Here is a 19,591-nt window from a genome sequence, read left to right as displayed (position 1 = left end):
CAGAAATTTTTTCATATATACACATTCTTACCCCCATCTTTTTTGAAAAACATATATGTAAAAGGTGTCCTGCTACATATTCTACTTGGGCTGTTTCCGTTAATTTGCTCTTACAAACAATGCTGCCTTGCACATGAGCCATTTGCCCGCATGGGAGCATATTCATGGAGTAAGCTCCAAGGAGCATAATTAGTGGGTGGAAAAGCATGTGTCCTTGCCAGTGCGCACCACCAAACTGCCTCCTTAGAGGCTGACCACTTTAAGTGCCCGCCAGCAAGGTAAACTCAGGATTTCTAAACACAGCAAAGCTACCTGTTTCCTCTCTGAGAAAAAGAATATTATCAGAATTAATAAAAATGCATATTTTTTAAACTGTGACTTTATATTTTCAATTCTACACAAGGGCAGAACAATTTTTTATAAAAGCTATATTTATTCATTTATTGCTGGCAGGCAAACACTGATGCAAAAGGTCTCTCCTATTAAAAAAGTTAACATTTCCCTTTTTACTATTAATTTGCTTAACAGAGCAAGCTTGTCTTCCCTGCTGAAGTCTAGGTGAACTCCTATTTTGAGAACTTGGAATAATTCTTCCTTTACTGACATGGTTACAAACATTTTTTTTTTTAATTAATTTTTTGTTACAGATGTTTCTCCTTTTTCTCCCACTGATTTCCCCCTCCCCCTCCCTCCCTGCCCTGTCCCCAGCTTTGTTGTCCATGTCCACTGTTCATGCATACATGCATGTAAGTTCTGTGGTTTATCTCTCCCCCACCACCCCCTCTTCTGGGATTGTCAGTCTGTACCCCACTTCCACATCTCTGGGACTACCCCATTCCTCAGACTTTTATGTTCATTATATTCCACAAATAAGTGAGATCATATGATACTTGTCTTTCTCTGTTTGGCTTGTTTCGCTTAGGATAATACTTTCCAGGTCCCTCCATGTTGTCTCAAAGGATAAAAGATCTTTCTTTCTTACAGCTGCACAGTACTCCACTGTGTATATGTACCACTGCTTTTTTATTCATTCGTCTACTGATGGACATTTGGGCTGTTTCCAGATCTTAGCTATTGTAAATAGTGCTGCTATGAACATGGGGTACATATATTCTTTCTGATTGGTGTTTCAGGCTTCTTAGGGTATATTCCTAGAAGTGGGATCACTGGGTCAAATGAAAGTTCAATTTTTAATTTTTTGAGGTAACACTATATTGTTTTCCATAGTGGCTGCACCAGTCTGCATTCCCACCAGCAGTGTACTAGAGTCCCCTTTTCTCTACACCCTCGCCAACACTTGTTGTTTGATGATTTGTTGATGGCGGCCATTCTGACAGGTGTGAGGTGATACCTCATTGTTGTTTTAATTTGCATTTCTCTGATGATTAGTGATGTTGAGCATTTCTTCATATGTCTCTTAGCCATTTGTATGTCCTGTTTGGAGAGGTGTCTATTTAGCTCCTCTGCCCATCTTTTAATTGGGTTCTTTGTTTTCCTTTTGTTGAGTTGTATGAGCACTCTATATATATTGGAAATTAACCCCTTATCTGATATATCATTGGCAATTATGCTCTTCCATACAGTGGGTTGCCTTTCCATTTTGATGATTGTATCTTTGCTGTGCAGAAGCTTTTGAGTTTGATGTAGCCCCAGGTGTTCATTTTCTCCTTTGTTTCTGTTGTCTTAGGTGATGTATCAGTGAAAATCCTGCTGTGTATGATGTCCAAAATTTTGTTGCCTACCTTTTCTTCTAGAATTTTTATGGATTCATGAGTCACATTTAAGTCTTTTATCCATTTTGAGTTTATTCTTGTGTACGGTGTAAGTTGATGGTATAATTTCTTTCTTTCTTTCTTTTTTTTTTTTTTTTTTGCATATAGCTGTCCAATTTTCCCAACACTATTTATTAAAGAGGCTGTCTTTACTCCACTGTATGCTTTTGCCACCTTTGTCAAATATTAATTGAGCATATTCCTTGGGTCCATTTCTGGGTTCTCTGTTCTGTTCCACTGGTCTATATACCTGTTCTTGTGCTAGTACCAGGCTGTTTTGAGTACAGTGGCTTTGTAGTATAACCTGAAATCTGGTAATGTGATCCCTCCAACTTTGTTCTTCTTTTTCAAGATTGCTGTGGCTATTCGAAGTCTCTTTTGGTTCCATATGAACTTTTGAAGTATTTGTTCTAGTTCTGTGAAGTATGTCGTTGGTATTTTAATGGGGATTGTTTGAATCTATAGATTGCTTTGGGTAATATGGACATTTTAATGATGTTAATTCTTCCAATCCATGAACAAGGTATGTGGTTCCACTTTTTTATATCTTCCTCTATTTCTTCTTTCAATGTCCTGTAGTTTTCTTGTCTTCCCTGCTGAAGTCTAGGCAAACTCCTATTTTGAGAACTTGGCATTATTCTTGCTTTACTGACATGTACAAACATTCTTTTTAAAAAAATCCTGTACAGATAGTGCTTTAGTCGGGTCCCTCTTCACCTCAGTCCCCATGGGAAGGACACACCTGAATGTAAACAGGAAAAGGTAGTATATATACAAATGGAAAGGGAGGAACCCTTCTTCCCATCTGCCTCCCCCAGGAAAAGCTCCTGCTCAGACTGCGGAAGGCAGAGACAGCAATTAGATGGTGACTGCTGGTGGACAGGCCACTGTGCTTCCCAAACCCAGGGGCCATCTGATTCCAGACGTCTTCACACACTGTCTCCATCCTGTGAACAGTGCCAGGCAGGGCCTGGCTCTCTGAGGCACCCTGTCCGGCTGCACTCTCTCTTCCGAGATCATGGGGTTGGGTGGGGACACTGAGGCCCAGCCATTTCTCTTCTAATATTTTTTTTTTTATCATTGGCTTGCTTGTTTTTTAGAATGTAGGGAAGAAGGTGGAAAGGAGCAAAAGGTCCTACTTAGGTCCATCTCACATGCTCTGAACTCAGTATTTACGAGGGCTCTGCGCTAGAGCACTGACCACTTGCACAGCTTTTTACATTGATGTTTTACCTCTGTTCTGCTCTTCTCTTGGATTAGTTATCTCTTAATCTCACAGAAGAGGTCAAGGTGACTTCAGGGAAGGGCTATCAGGATTCCTGGATCTAATGCCATCAAATCAGCACCAAAATCATAACCAATCTAAAAACAAATTAAACTATTTTCCTTTTTCTACCATTAAGTTGCAATAACCCTTCAATTTCCCTCATTCTTCCCCAGCTAAAATATTGTAATTAGTCTCTCCGAAAAGATGTATCAGCCACACCACCATCATAACAGTAATTACCACCACCGTCATCATCACTGCCCCTTCTCACAAAGTCATCGGAGGCACAAAGTGAGCAAGCCTTTCCTGCTTTCCTTGCTGGGTCTCAGTTCACTCTCAGCTCCCCAGAAACAAAGCCTCTGCAGCTAGCCAAGCGCTCTGGTTCGCTCTCAGGAATGAGCCCACCCTCTTCCTTGTCACCAACACCCATCTTCATGGCACTGAACTGATCATGTGGAAGTTGTTTCTCCTGGAAGAGGCTAGGTTCTTCTAAAGCTCAGCCCCTCAACCCACTGCTTCTTGCGACTCCTACTAGAGACCAGTCACCTCTGCACACTCCAGCTACAATCTTCACTCAGTTCCAAGTCTTCAGCCTCTCTCCAACTTGGCCCAGGCCATGAGTCCTCATGGGACCAGGACTTTCCTCCCACCCTGAACCCTACACTCAGCTACTTTAAGCCATCCTCTCTGGCAGGGATCTTCTTTTCCCCTGATCACTGACACCGATTTCCACCCCCCAAGTATAATCACCCTCATAATATGCCTCTCTATTAATGTTCCCAGGCAATGAGGACCAACGAAAAGAAGTCCTATAAATGTGACCCAGCCAGTCAACTTACAGTGAATGAATCTAGTTTCAGCTCACCTCTTTCACCGAGGGTTCTCCGCCCACGGCTTCACTGAATTCCTAGTTCAGTTTCACTTTAAACCTTAGACCCTAATTATTTCTGTGGAATCTCTTTATTTCCTTCTATGATCTAGTTTCTGCCTCACTATCTCTAGAAACTCCGGACACCAAGACCCTGACATCTGGTACCATTACACTTCTGGCCTCTTTCCTGGCTGCCACTTCCTTCAGTGAGGCTCTTCTTTCCGTCCCCTCCTCTCTGGCTCCAGTGAGCCTGCAGGACGGCTCTCCCGCCTGTTCTCAGACCTACTCAGTCAGCTCGCAGGCTTCCTCCTGTCCACCAGGCTCAGTCCTGTCGCAAAAAAGCAAGGCCTCTAGCCTGAAGAGAGTTTTCCCTCCCAAGATTATGTGATATATCTGGAATTTGACTATATATGACATATGTGTCTCAAAGATTGAGAGCAACACATCTCTCAAGAATTGCCCAGCCAGCATGGCTCTGTGGTTGAGCATCGATCCATGCACGAAGAGGTTGCTGGTTCAATTCCTCGTCATGGCACATGCCCAGGTTGTGGGCCAAATCCCCAGCGGAGAGCATGCGGGAGGCAGCCAATTGATGTTCTCTTTCATCAGTGTTTTCATCTTTCTCTCCCTCTCCCTTCCTCTCTCTAAAATCAATAAAAAAAGAAGAAAAAAAAGAATACCTCCTGCCTGACTCAGAATCCCACCCAGAAGAGCCCTTAGAGAGCATCAGTCTAAGCCACTGGATTTAACAGACAAGAACCCCTCCAGGAAAAGGTTTCCAGGGGCTGCCCAAGGTCACTGCCAGTCAGCGGAGGCCCAGGACCATGGCTGTCTCCAGAGACTTTGGTGCTCCCTCTATTGCATCCCCCTATTCTGTGGGGCTCCATGGTCCACGTCAGAGTCATAGAAAGCAACTTCTGCAGTCCATCTGCCTTACCAGTGATATCCTCAAGGTTCAAAATGGGCTACAAATCAGGGCAGTGCATCCTACTCAGGAAACCGTCAGGACCACCACAGAGGGAGGGAAAGGCTGAGGCAATTAGCTAGGTTCTCTGGTCAAAGGGTCCAACCCGTGAACCCTGGGTGATAAAGATAACACTCAATTTGCTCTACCTTATTGCTACATCAAGAGGGATGCTTTCTATGGACAGTCGATCGCTTTAGCCCTCTGCTGCAGAAAGCCTGTGGGAAACCGGGTGCTCAAAGCTAGAATGGGAGGGTGTTTACCTACTGCTCTCTGTGCTCCAGACAATACCCATCATCAGATTTCTTTAACCAGGAAATAAATCAGGGGCTTAGGGACCATCTCCTCTGAAGTTCATATGGCCCTAAAGTCAAAGGTGTTGGGTTCGGCATTACCTGAGGAGTAGCCTGAAGGTAGATGAAGCCATGTAATTGCAGCCGGCTGGCAAACTCCTGCAGGAGAAAAGAATGCCAGTCCTGATAGATATGCCACTCCACGTCACTGAGGGAACCATTTTCAAACAGAGTCTTTGCAAAGATATACCTGGTTGGAAATATAAGTGGGGCAGGGGGAGGGGAGAAGAAAGGGAAATGGAATGGGCAAAAGAAAGAAAGAAGCAGAAAAATCAATAACCAACTTGCTCCATGTCTGTTCAAACCATTTAACCCTTTTAGCTCCTTTTCAATTTTGAAGAAATCTAAATTTTTACCTCTACCCCCCTCCTTGCTCAACACTAAGATGGAAAATAGCATCTGGACTTTAGAGGCTAGAATCACAGCTCTCCAGATGGGCGGATCCACCAGAAGAAAGGGCCCTAGAAGCGTATTTATCACTGGTCGCTAGCAATCTTTCCTACTGGAAACCAGTCAGGATGTACAGAGTATGGTGCATGCAGCCACACTGTTCCGATTTCCTCGGTAGTATTGTAGGAGCCCCCAAACAAAACCAGCCTAACACAAAGCACCCACCACACTTCACTCAAAGACTGAGGGCTCTTGAGTCTCCAGGCTGCCCAGCCAGCCTTCCGTTTAGCTGAGAAGTGGCATCACCTCTGAAGCAGGATTACCAAGAAAGCAGACTTTCCTCCACAGCACACGTGAGCTCTTATTTACTTGCTTCAGCTGCTGCTGAGCCTCTAATCTAGATACAAGAAAGCGAAATCTAAATGGCCGGTGTGGCTCAGCAGTTAGAGCGCTGGCATGTGCACCAAAGAGTCTCAGGTTCGATTCCTGGTCAAGGGCATGTACTTGGGTTGCCTGTTTGATCCCTGGCCCCAGTCGGGGAGAGTGTGGGAGGTAACCAATCCATGTTTCTCTCTCTCTCCCCCTCCCTCCCTTCCACTGTATCTAAAAATCAATGGAAAAAATAACCTCGGGTGAGGATTAACAAAAAGAAATAGAAATAGAAATAAAAATAAACTAGGTTTGCCCCTTGCTTACTTCTACAACTAAAGGAGCATCTGGTAACTAGGAAATCAGAGCTAACGAGAAACCATGGCTTCACAAGGGAATCAATTCTGCTTTCAAACCTCAGGCATCTTGATACAAAACACAATTCACATCCTAAACAATGAACTGCAGTTTCTAAGGCAACGCTCAGCAACTGGCCACTTCTGAGAAAATGAAATTCCGAATCCTTGTGTAGGAATGGCTCCGGAAAGTGTACACTGCATGGTTGTGCTGTGATTAAGAGAATGGGTTGCAGAATCACATTCCTGAGTCTGATCCTAAGCTCCAAAAAGTCACTAGCTGTGTCACCATGGGCACATCATCAAACTCTCTCAACCTGTTTCTTCCTCTGTTTAAAGAGAGAAGAGTAGAATTGTTGTGAGGCTTGCACATAATACTCACAAGTACTTAGAGAACTGAATGGCATACAGTATTCAAGACCTCTTGGTTATTATTATTATAACTACGTCTTTGCTTAGCTATGAAGAAACCAATTTGAGAGCTCCAGAGGTCAACTCGCCCAGGCTGGAATGTTAGCTATAGCCGAGCTAAAAGTAAAAAGAGATGACTTCTGTTAACTCAATTTTTGAAAAATGTTTTCAGCTTCTTCACAGGTAACATGGAAATTAAGATCTTATAAAGAGGAATTAATTATCTGTTAATAAGCCCTACAAAAGGGCCCTCGCCATTCCTGAGGATGAGCACTTCTTCATTTCTCCAAAGCTGGTAGTGATGGGGAGGGCGTGAGTAGAGGGTGTGGTGCTGAACGCTGAGTGGAGGTACTCCTACCATCTGAAAGCACGGGCTACAAAGAATCAACTTAAGGACCTAGGTGGCAGGGTCCCTGCTCTAAAACCACATGCTATTGTTTCTTTTCATTCAAATAGAAAAGATTTCGATTTCTTTCTCCCTGTCATTCACTCTCCCAAACAACCTGTGCTCTTCCTTTGGAACACATACAACACATGAGCACATGTGCAGTCTCGGAGTTCCCTGTTAGACTAAGGTCCTGTGGAGGCAGGGACTGGGTCTGTTTTGCTTCCTGTTGCAGCCCCAAGGCCTGGCCTGGTGTCTGAACACAGGCAGCACTCAACGTATCGGTGCTGAGCGAATGCACACATGAATGAATTTTTAAAAGTGGAAAGGCTCTATAAATTACCATCAGGACTAGAATGTGTAATTAGTTATCCTCTCTGTCTCAAAATTACTCCCTCTGAAGAAAACATCTAGGATGTGGTAGCTGCCTATAGTGTAATCAATTTTCATCTCTTCCAAGTAAATAAGAACTTGCAGCTTCTAAACAATGTATTTCTATTTCTGAGGGGGTCTCTCACATGCCTACCTCACTAAAGGGCTGGAAATGAAAACTGATGGTGAGTATATTTCCAAGTAACAAAGGTGGTTATGTAATTCATCTTCCTAGTCCAGGAGGCATGGCTTGGGAGAGGAAAACAGGAAGCAGTATACCCAACAGGTGAAAAAGAACCAAAATCTAGAGCCCAAGCATCTGTAATTCACAAATATTTAGCTCTTAAAAAGAGTAGGCTCGCCCTGGCCGATTTTGCTCAGCGGTTAGAGCATCGGCCTGCGGTCCAGAGAGACCCGGGTTTGGTTCCCACTAAGGGCATGTACCTCGGTTGCAGTTTGTCCCCGGCCCCAGTTGGGGTCGTGTGGGTGGCAGCCACTCAATGTGTCTCTCTCACATTGATGTTTTTCTCTCTCTTTTCCTCCCTCTCTCCCTTCCACTTTATCTGACGATAAATGCAGAAATGTCCTCGGGTGAGGATAAAAAAAAAACAAGAGTAGGCTCTCTCTTGGGGTACAGAGAGAGGGAATGCATAGCCCAGAGGGTTTGTTTTACATGTGTTGCATGATTTTAGGTAATATTAAAACAAATCACATGACATGTACAAATGTACCCTTATTTTTCCCTCCAGAAGGCTTTTATGGGAGTGCTAAAAAGCAGACCTTGTTGTCTAACTTGGAATTAAATAGGTAACCAACTTAGTGTCTTCAGAAGTGAATGCACAATGAAAATGCTACATTTTCCATTTAAAACTCAAAGGGGCTTAAGACAGACCATCATGCTTTTATTTTTTATTTTTATTTTTTTATTATCCTCACCCAAGGACATTCTTCCATTTTTTGTTCAGGTACAGTGGGAAGGAGAGAGAGGAACAGAGAGAGAGAAACACAGATGTGAAAGGGACACATCGAGTGGTCGCCACCTGCACAACCAACCAGGGCCGGCGACAAACTGCAACCGAGGCACATGCCCCCAGAGGGAACCGAACCCAGGTCTCTCTGGACAGCAGGCCAATGCTCTAACCGCTGAGCCAAACCGGCCAGGGCCAGACCATCATGCTTTAAACCACCATTTCACACTGACACAGGTCATTCACAGCCTTCGGATCAAAATAAAACAAAACAGCACCATCCAGATCAAGGCACCCTCACTTGTCTCCTGCATAGCCAGGAATTCCGGAGCCTGGCAGGACTAGCTCCTACGGAACAGATGAGCTGAGTTCCCAAGCTAGCTGCTAGCCTTCATTAACACCGACTACAGCCCTGGCCAGTGCAACTCAGTGGTTGGAGCGTCGGCCCTCAGACCAAAGAGCAGAGGGTTCGATTCTGGTCAAGAGCATGTACCTCGGTTGCGGTTCAGTCCCCGGCCCTGGTCAGGGTCATGAGGGAGGCAACCAGTCGATGTGTCTCTCTCACATCAAAGTTTCTTTCTCTCTCTCTCCCCCTCCCTCCCTCTCTATCTGAAAACAAATGGAAAAATATCCTTGGATGAGGATTTGAGAAAAAAAAAAGTGACTCCACATCTCACTCCTTCAGGTGGTCAGGGCAATACCCTTCCCATGACCCAACATAGGCCATTGAAGTCCATTACAGACTCGGGCCAGCAATGAGCCCTGTCACATGACAAGGGGTCAAAGAATAAATCTGAAACTGAAGCCAATTTCACAGATGTGCTATTTCTTCTTAGAAATTCTCTCTTGAAGAATAAAAGAAGGATGAATATATCTCTCATATCATTTTAGAAACACGAATTTTTAATTCTGTCTGCTTTCTTCTTCAAGGTAATAACCAACCACCAATTCACTTGGTTTCCTAGAACACACACTGCTTCTTAAGTGTCTAGTCTGTGCCTTTTAGCATGTAATGTTTCTATTAGGTAGCTACCAGCTTGCCTCTGTGCCGGGAAAGAACAGGAAAACATAATCAGTGTCAATGCAAGAAATGAAGTGCATTTAGTTTATTAAAAATACAATTTTCTTTCTTGACATATATGATAGCCCTGTGGAACTGGAAATCTTAACAAATCTGTATAGCACTGTCTTTTAAAAAGACAATTTTTTTGCCCTGGCCGGTTTTGCTCAGCAGTTAGAGCATCAGCCTGCGGTCCAGAGAGACCCGGGTTCGGTTCCCACTAAAGGCGCGTACCTCGGTTGCAGTTTGTCCCCGGCCCTGGATGGGTCATGTGGGTAAGCAGCCACTCAATGTGTCCCTTTCACGTTGATGTTTCTCTCTCTCTCCCTCCCACTCTATCTGAACAAAAAATGGAAAAATGTCCTCAGGTGAGGATAAAAATAATAATAATAATAAAATAAAAAGACAACAATTTTTTTTTTTTTATCCTCACCTGAGGACATTTTTTGTTCAGGTAGAGTGGGAGAGAGAGAGAGAGAGAGAGAGAGAGAGAGAGAAACATCGATGTGAAAGGGACACATCGAGTGGCTGCCACCCGCACGACTGACCAGGGCCGGGGACAAACTGCAACCAAGGTACATGCCCTTAGCGGGAACCGAACCCGGGTCTCTCGGGACCGCAGGCTGATGCGCTAACCGCTGAGCCAAACCGGCCAGGGCAAAAGACAACAATTTTTTAAAGTACAATGTTCAATGACCAGGGTGGCGCAGGGTCTGAGCAAGAAGAGGCCCATGCAATGCTGAGCGTGGGCCTCTGATGAGGGGCGGGTTGAGGGTCTTACCTGTCACTGTACACAGACCTCTCAAAGATCTGGACTGCTCTGTTGGCCCGTAAGGCTTTCTCAGGGATGGGCTCCAGCTGTACTTTCAGGCGGCTCAAAAAAGAAAACGTCTGGAATGTGAAGGACCATCGTGCTGGGTCCCGGTACATCAAATCTAGCAAGTTTCCAGGATTTGGGGTAATGCAGGCCTAGAGGGAAATTACAGAAAAATAGGAGAATTTCCTAGAAGGCTTATTTACTTCATGGTGTTTACCTTCTCCCCACCCCCTGCAGGTTTAATAATCAACGAGAGAAGCAATTACAGAGGTTTCCTTAAGTCAACACTATGCAATCAAGGAAGAGATTTGCCTACTTTATTAAACAAGAATCTCACAGAAATAGATGACATGCCACCTTCAACATACAGACAAGAGCTGAGGAAGGACCACACATAGAATTAGAACATTACTTACTGATTGATGGATTTGTGGAGTCTGAGGGGGAATTAACAATCAACAACCATCTAAAACTCAACTTGGGAACATTTTTTTCCCATTGTAACACTATGTTGCTTTCCTTTTGAGCCCCCATTTGTAGCTATTTCTTTATAAAACTTCACCCAGAAAAGAAAGCAACTGACTACTTGAAAATCTGACCAACCAAATAGAATTCCCTCTCACAGAAGGGCTATAATTTTTTAACAAACAACACCCTCCACCATCTTCCCTCCTCCATTCCTCTATTCTACCATCTTCTCTCCTCCATTCTAGGATTTTATGAAAGGCATCTGAAGACCCACTTACTCAGCAAGCACAGGTGGGAGCATGTGTGGGATTCTCAGAAGCCCTGGCTTCTTTCTTGGGCTCTGCTACTGACTCAGTGCAAGTGACTTTTGTCACTTGGGATCTGCATTCAAGCAGTCACCATTAACTGAAGGCCTAGGTGAATGAGGCATTTCCTGAGCTAGGTGCTGCATAGGACACAGAAAATATAACTAAGATTTATTTCCATGTTCACTATGCTATGTTAGTTCATTTAATCTTCAGAACAGCTTCATGAGGTAGGTACTATTGGCATATCCATTTTCCTGAGAAAATCCACCCAGAAAAGTTAGTACCTTACTTGTCCAAGGTCTCATGGAGAGTAAGTACTGAACGAGGAGTCAAACTTGGCTTCCTCTAACTTCTTCATTCTAATATTTCTCCATATAGGGGCAAGCTAGACATGGTTCTCAAATGCAGGGAGCTTACAATGCAAAAGGAAAGGGGGTGACAAGGGTATAAAAAGCTAGAATATAAGGCAGAACATGTGATGAAGGGTTCATTACTTATAGTGGAAGTAATCTAAGGAAGTTTCTGGAAATAAGTGGCATTAAGCTACGTGGATACGTGGAATTTCACAGATGGAAATGGGATTAGGAAGAAAGCATTTCAGGCAGAGACAAAGATATAGTAGGGGAAAAGGTTAAATAACAAGTGGTCCAGTTTGGTTAAATATCATCCCTACATGCCCAAAAGGGTCCCAGCCTTTTGGAAGGCTTCAGTAGGAGCAATACAGGTAGAACAGAGTGAATCACAAAATGATTTCCTTCTTTCCAGTCCCCCCCAAATTACAAACACACACCAACTTCATAAGTGTTCCCTGGCTAAGAGCTGCAAGTAGATGCAGGGGGGCAAATTCAAATCAACTGGAGTCTCTGATATAACATGACTGTTGTGTGGCACAGTTCTGAGACAGCATAGAAGCCCGCTGAATGAGTGGGGCGCTGTGCTGATAGATGTACTAGGTTGACTGGGTGGGGGCTATCCCACTAGCAGGCTTTGGGCCAGCAAAGAGAGACTATACCAGGACAGAAAACTGCACAGGGGCCTATATAAGTTCTGAAAGAACCATCTCAGCAACAGAGCAAATGCAAACATCACTTCAACATATAAACAAATAGAGGAATAATCATTGGATATAAAAATATTCAGCAATTCAAGAAGAGAAGACCAATCTGTGTGCTCAAGACAAGCAGCCTCTTAGGAGACAGCTGTTGCCAGAAACAGGACCAAACAGAAGAATCTCATTGAGATTCCAGAGACTGCCACATTGATAAAAACAGGCTGTCATAAAAAATTTTTAAAAAAAGGAGCAATATGAAAAGAACATTCTTAGTCTTGAGGAGAAAAATACAATTGCCAAAACAAAACACCCAATGAAGACAGTAACTAGCAGGCTGTACACTGCAGTAAACCTGATGACTGAATATCATACAGAGCATCCGCAACAGAAATTCTCCTTAAAATAAGAGGCAGGAAAAAGGCAGAAAATTATGAAAAATGAAAACACATACATGCAGGTTAGAAGAAGGATATACAGTATATATTGTAATATAGTGGTAGGGTGGGTTTTTTTCTTCCTTTACTCTGGAAAGATGCATCAAAATGTAATGCTACCTGTGATCCACCTCACAGCAATTAATTAAATTTTTAATCACACAACTTTTCAAACGGGCTAAAATGATCTGCAACTTCATAGTACCCATAGCTCAGACAAAACTACTCAATCAAGGAAACAATTTTTCTTCTTATGTGACAAGAGTCCAATACACAGAGATAAAATACAACCTCCAACAACAACAAAAGAGATGAGTAGAGAGAGGATCACTCCTCATGAGGTATGTGCTTCCCACACATCAAATTTCACTATCACTGAGAAATCACTGTTGAATAGAAACACTTTGTATCTCTAGGTATTTAAGAACAAAATATCCCAGCCTGTGTGGCTCAGTGGCTTGAACATCATCCCAGGGACTAAGAGGTCCCAGTTCAATTCCTGGTTGGGGCACATGCCGGGGTTTTGGGTTCAATCCCCAGTAGGGGGCGTGCAGGAGGCAGCTGGTGGATGTTTCTCTCTCACATCAATGTTTCTCTCTCTCTCTAAATTAATAAAAAGAGATTTGGAAAAAAAATAATAATAAAGTTTCAAATCATGATACAACTAGGAGTCATAAGTCAGAGGTAACTGATCAGATGAAAAAACACTAAAATCAAAGAAAATATCTGAGACACAAGATTTTCCATGGAAGAAATTCACCAAGAACCAGAAAAGATTATATATATAATTTATTTATATATACAGCTTGCACACACACACACACCTGGACCCATCCTGGCAAAATATCAACCATTCATAAAAGGAAAACAAAAAAACTAATGAGGGGGAAAACCATAAATCTCTCTCTCTCTCTCTCTCTCTCTCTCTCACACACACAACAATCAGAACCACCTAACACTTACCTGCAACAGAAACTACCTTTTACATTCCAGAGCAAAAGAAAGACATTTTTAGACAAGCAATCACTCAAAAATTATTCCACCCATATACCTTTTCTGGAAAACAAAAAAACAAAAAAACCATTTCTCTCAAATATATTTCAACCAATTAAAACATTAACCAAAATAAAGAATAAGAAATGGGAGGATGCAGTAATGAGAAAACAGTGGTCAATGATCAACCACTAGGACAGAATTAGGTATAAAGTAACTATTGTTTGTGGTTGTCAAGTTTAATGCCAATTTTAATAGTTAAAAGAGAAATTTCACAATGTATAAACATTCCGAAGCTCTAAAGTTTCAGCCGATTTCAATATACCTGGAGGATGGAGTCTAGAGAAAATGGTAATAAAAAAATAGTAAGAGTTTTTGTTGTTTTCTTTTCTTTCTCAGAAACTCCATTAACATTGATAGGTAGGTTTAAACATGTAAATTTTTTATTGGGTTCTTTTTTTTTTTTATCCTCACCTGAGGACATTTTTCTATTTTTTGTACAGATAGAGTGGGAGGGAGAGAGAGGAAGAGAGAGAGAGAGAGAAACATCGATGTGAAAGGGACACATCGAGTGGCTGCCACCTGCACCACCAACCAGGGCCGGGGACAAACTGCAACCGAGGTACATGCCCTTAGCGGGAACCGAACCAGGGTCTCTCCGGACCGCAGGCCAACCCTCTAACCACTGAGCCAAACTGGCCAGGGCATAAACATGTAAATTTTTTAAATTTACATGTTTATGGTAGAATAAAAACAGTAAATTTGCCAAATGAATGAACGAGTAAAGAATGAAAGAAAACTTCAGAGGTAGCCAGATTGGCTCAGCGGTTAGAGTGTGGGCCTGCGAACCAGGGAGTCCCATGTTCGATTCCGGCCAAGGGCACATACTTCGGTTGTGGTTCATCCCCGGCCCTGGGCAACCAATCAATGTTTCTCTCTCACATTGATGTTTCTCTATCTCTCCGCCCCCCCACCCCCTGTCTGAAGATGAATGTAAAAACATCCTTCAGTGAGGATTAAAAAAAAAAGAAAGAAAACTTCAAATAAAGCAAAAAGAAAAAAAATGGAGATGGAAGCACAAAATACTGTGGCAGGATAAATTAAATATAATCATCATATAAGAGAAAAATTCCCAGGAAAGGCAAACTCTAAGACTGAGTAAAAAAAACTAAATATTTGTTCTTAAAAAAACACCTGAAACAAGAAGACAAATTGGTTGAAGACAAAGGGACAGAAAAAAATCCATCAAATAGAAGCAAATAAAAAGAAAGTAGATGTGGTAAAACTGTATTAAGAAAAAAGCATTAAATGCTAGAAGAGGTTTTTTAATACTAATAAACCAATAAAGACTCCACAAAGAAGTTATGAACCTTTTTACATGGAATAATAAAGCATTGAAATATATAAATATAGAGTAAAGACAATTAAAATATAAGGAGAAATGAACAAAACACAATAAAAGCACAAAGCTTTAAATAACATATTTCTCTCAGAATTTAATATAAAAAGTAGACCCCAAAAATGAGAATTCAAAATCATTTTTTTACATATCTGAAACTGGGATACATCTTACAATGTTCACTAAATTAAACTTAATAGATATTTTAATTATTCCATAGAAGGGTTATTAAATTCATTGCTTTGGGTATATGGACATTTTAACTATGTTGATCCTTCCAATCCATGAACACAGAATATCTTTCCACTTCATTTTGTCTTTTTCAATCTCTTTAAATAATGCTTTATAGTTTTCAGTATATAGGTTCTTCACATCCTTTGTTAAGTTTATTCCTGGGCATTTTAATCTTTTTGTTGCAATTACAAACGGAATTGTTTTGTTTTTTCATTTATTTTCTGAAATTTCATTGTTAGTATATAGGAATGCAGAAGAAATAAAACCACCTATATATGGGAAAATAATTTTTGACAAAGGAGCCATAAAGAAAGGAGGAAAGAAAGCCTCTTCAATAAATGGTGCTGAGAAAACTGGAAAGCCACATGCGAAAGAATGAAACAGGGGGACTTCTGGTCAAGACGGCGGCGTAGGTAAAGGCGACCACAACCACATCAAAATTACAACTAAGCTACAGAATAACCATCATTCAGAACTGCCTGACATCAAGCTGAATGGAAGTCCTACAACTACGAAATTAAAGAAGAAGCCACATCGAGACTGGTGGATTGATGATAGAAGAAGGATGTGCAATAAGCAAATATAGTTAAAATGTTGTAAACTCAATATTGTGAAATAAAAAATATATTTGCTTTATTATGTACATGTGTAAAATATAAACTTAAAAATCAAATATTGTAAAAAAAAAGAATGAAACTGGACTACAGTTTGTCCCATGTACAAAAATTAATTCAAATGGATCAAAGACCTAAATATTAAATCTGAAACAATAAATTACACAGAAGAAAACATAGGTGCTAAACTTATGAAACTTGGTCTTAGAGAAGATTTTATAAATTTAACCACAAAGGCAAGGGAAATAAAGGCAAAAATAAATGAATGGGACTAAACTAAAAAGCTTCTGCACAGTGGAAGAAACCACCAACAAAACAAAAAGGCAACCAACCAAATAGGGGAATATATTTGCAAACAACAGCTCCGGCAAGGGGTTAATATCCAAAATATATAGAGTACTCATACAACTCAACACCAAACAAACAATCCAATTAAAAAATGAACACCTCTCCCAAGAAGATAAACAAACGGCCAACAGATATATGAAAATATGCTCAACTTCACTAGCCATTAGGGAAATGCAAATCAAAACTACAATGAGATACCACCTCATACCTGTTAGAATGGCTATTATCAACAAGAAAAGTAATTAATAAGTGTTGGAGAGGTTATAGAGAAAAAGGAACCCTCATGCACCACTGGTGGGAATATAAATTGGTATAGCCACTATGGCAAACAGTATGGAGGTTCCTAAAAAAATTAAGAACAGTTACCAGATGACCCAGCAATCTCTCTCCTGGGTATCTACCCAAAAACTTTGAAAATATTTATTTGCAAAGATATATGCACCTTTATGTTCACTGTAGCATTATTCCCGGTGGCCAAGACATGGAAACAACCAAGTGCCCTTTGATAGAAGATTGGATAAAGAAGGTGTGATGCACATATACAATGGAATACCACTCAGCCACAAGAAAAGATGAAATACTGCCATTTGCGACAGCATGGAGGGACCTTGAGAATATTATGCTAAGCAAAGTAAGTCAGTCATAAAAAGCCAAGAACTATATGATTTTACTCATATGTGGAATATAAAACTGAAACTCATAGACACCAACAGTATGGTGGTTCCCAAAGGGAAGGGGGAGGTAAGGTAAAGGGGGCCAAATACATGGTGACCAAGATGATTTGACTTGGGATGGTGGGCACACAATGTAATATACAGATCATATCATAGAAATGTACACTTGAAACCTACATGATCTTATTAACCAATGTCATCACCCCAATAAATTTAATTAAAATGAGTAAATAAATAAAAGAGCAATAACCAGGTTGAAGAAGATGATGGGAAAACAGATCCCAGTCACAATAACAACAAAATGTATAACCAGTCAGGCATAAACTAAACAAGAATACTGCTGGGACAAGTAAATAACTATTTGGGGGAAATTAGACTTCCATATCTTTTGCTTTTGTTTTTTGAAGATCTAATTGGCTTTATTAGCAATCATGAATCAGGCAGCATCCCATGTAGCAAATGGAAGGGGATTCCCTAGACTCCTATAACTTTTAAAATAAACATAAAGAGTAAAACCATAAAAGCAAGAGAAAGAAATATAAGTACGTGTTTTCATAATCTTAGTCTGTGAGAGGTCTTTTTAAACTTTAACACCAGCCCAGCCGGTGTGGCTCAGTGGTTGAGCACTGACCCATGCACAAAGAGGTTACCGTTCAATTCCCTGTCAAGGCACATGCTCAGGTTGTGGGCCAAATCCCCAATGAGAGGCATGCAGGAGGCAGTCAATCCATGTTCTCTCTCATCCATGTTTCTATCTATCTCTCCCTTTCCCTCTAAAAAAATCAATTAAAAAAAAAAATGTTTTTTAAACCAAAAAATTTTAACATCAAAGGCAGCAACTATGAAGAAAAAGACAGATTTGAGTATATAAAAACTTATAAGCATTATATTGCAAAATAGATCATATATAAAGATTTATTAAAAAAATGACAAACTGGGGAAAGTATCAGCAGTATACAAGAAAGAGTTAAGATATTTAACATATGGTTAAGTTCTTGGGGCAAAAAAATCCCAAGAGGTTTGAATAGGAAATTCACTAAAGTATACTAATAAAGCCCTGGCCAAGTGCCTCAGCTGGTTGGAGCACAGTTCTGTACAAGAAGGTTGCAGTTCAAGTCCTAGTCAGGGCACATATCTAAATTGCGAGTTTGATCCCCGGCTGGGGCATGTATGGAGGCAACCAATCAGTGTTTCTCTTTACACTGATGTTTCTCTCTCTCTCTCTCTCTCTCTCTCTCAGTTCATTAGTAATCAAAGAAATGTAAAATAAAACACACCATTTTCTTGCCACTCCCATTAGCAAAGATGACAAAGAATATTATCTAGTATTGCTGAAAGTATAAGGAAATTGGTACAACTTTTCTGAAGGAAAATTTTGGAGATTATAACCAAAGTGTCAATAAGATGAATAATTTCTGTACATCAAAATTCCAGTTCTAGATTATCCTAAGAGAATATAAAGGGGCACAAATTTTAGCTAATAAAAAGAACAAAGATGGAACTACAAGAATATCCACCATTATAACATTATTTATAATAGGAAGAATTAGAAAACTAAATATTTAAATAAAAGACTGGATAACTAAATGATAGAATATCATATTCTGTAGTATGCTGCCACCATTAAAATAACATTACTATGAAAGGAAGACCTTGTACATAAAGTGACATCCAGGTGACAATCAGTTTTGTTTAAAAAGAGTAAGTGTATATGTTTATACATTTATGTAAGTGTATGTAAATACTATATACATTTTCTCTATAGAAAAAAAATCTAAAAGAACAAAATGTTAATTTTACTTCTGGATAATGGAATTATGGGAGTAATAGTTATCTATTGTTGCATAACAAATTGTGCCGAAATTTGGTGGCTTAAACAAAAACACTCACTATCTCAGTTTTTGTAGTCAAGGACCCAGCTTAGCTGGGTGGTTCTGTCTCAGGGTCTCTCATGAGGTTTCAGACAGGATGCTGGCTGAGGTTACAGTCATTTGAAGACTTGACTGGGGCCAAAGGGCCCACTTCCAAGAAGGCTCACTCACATAGCTGATGTAAGGACTCAGTTCCTTGCTGTGTGGGCCTCTTCACAGAAGGCAGCGCTTCATGACATGGTAGCTGGCATCCCCAGGGCCAAAAGTGATCAAGAAAGAGCAAGATCAAAGATATAATATCTCTTATGGCCTACCAAAGAAAGTCATGTTCTGTTATTCATGCTACATTCTACTCATTAGAAGCAAGTTACTAAGTCTAGCCCACACTAAAGGAGAGAGTTAAGGTTTATCTCTGAAGGAAAGAGTATCAAACAATGTGTGGACATTTTTTTTGTTGTTGTTATCCTCACCGGAGGACATTTTTTTTGTTCAGGTAGAGTGGGAGGGAGAGAGAGGAACAGAGAGAGACAGAAACATCGATGTGAAAGGGACACATCGAGTGGCCACCACCCGCATGACCAACCAGGGCCGGGGACAAACTGCAACCAAGGTACGTGCCCCTAGCGGGAACCGAACCTGGGTCTCTCTGGACCGCAGGCTGGCGCTCTAACTGCTGAGCCAAACCGGCCAGGGCATGTGTGGACATATTTTTAAATCCCCACCATAGGTGACCTGTGGCATACTCAGAAAAAGATACATGATTTATTTTCTAAATGGAAGTTAATTTCACATACACAATATAAAAAGACAATTTAAAAAACAAATATTCTCAGTAAGCATGA

At 41.0% G+C, this 19,591-nt stretch overlaps 1 protein-coding gene across 2 annotated transcripts in view; it reads right to left on the bottom strand.

The window, feature by feature from the left end:
* DGUOK (deoxyguanosine kinase) overlaps positions 1 to 19,591 on the bottom strand; it is a 38,729-nt gene that overhangs the window by 5,357 nt on the left and 13,781 nt on the right. For both annotated transcript variants that reach the window (XM_036263173.1, XM_036263172.1), the window contains 2 exons: positions 10,320 to 10,507; positions 5,270 to 5,417 (listed from right to left, as the gene is read on the bottom strand). In XM_036263173.1, coding sequence (XP_036119066.1) covers positions 5,270 to 5,417; positions 10,320 to 10,468 — 297 coding nt within the window. In that variant the 5' untranslated portion in view covers positions 10,469 to 10,507. The remainder of the gene's footprint in view (positions 1 to 5,269; positions 5,418 to 10,319; positions 10,508 to 19,591) is intronic.

The sequence above is a fragment of the Molossus molossus genome, unplaced genomic scaffold (genome assembly GCF_014108415.1).
Source record: "Molossus molossus isolate mMolMol1 unplaced genomic scaffold, mMolMol1.p scaffold_m16_p_15, whole genome shotgun sequence".
Taxonomy (NCBI): domain Eukaryota; kingdom Metazoa; phylum Chordata; class Mammalia; order Chiroptera; family Molossidae; genus Molossus; species Molossus molossus.
Note: the sequence above shows the minus strand (reverse complement) of the source record. Positions and strands in the feature narration are given on the sequence as shown.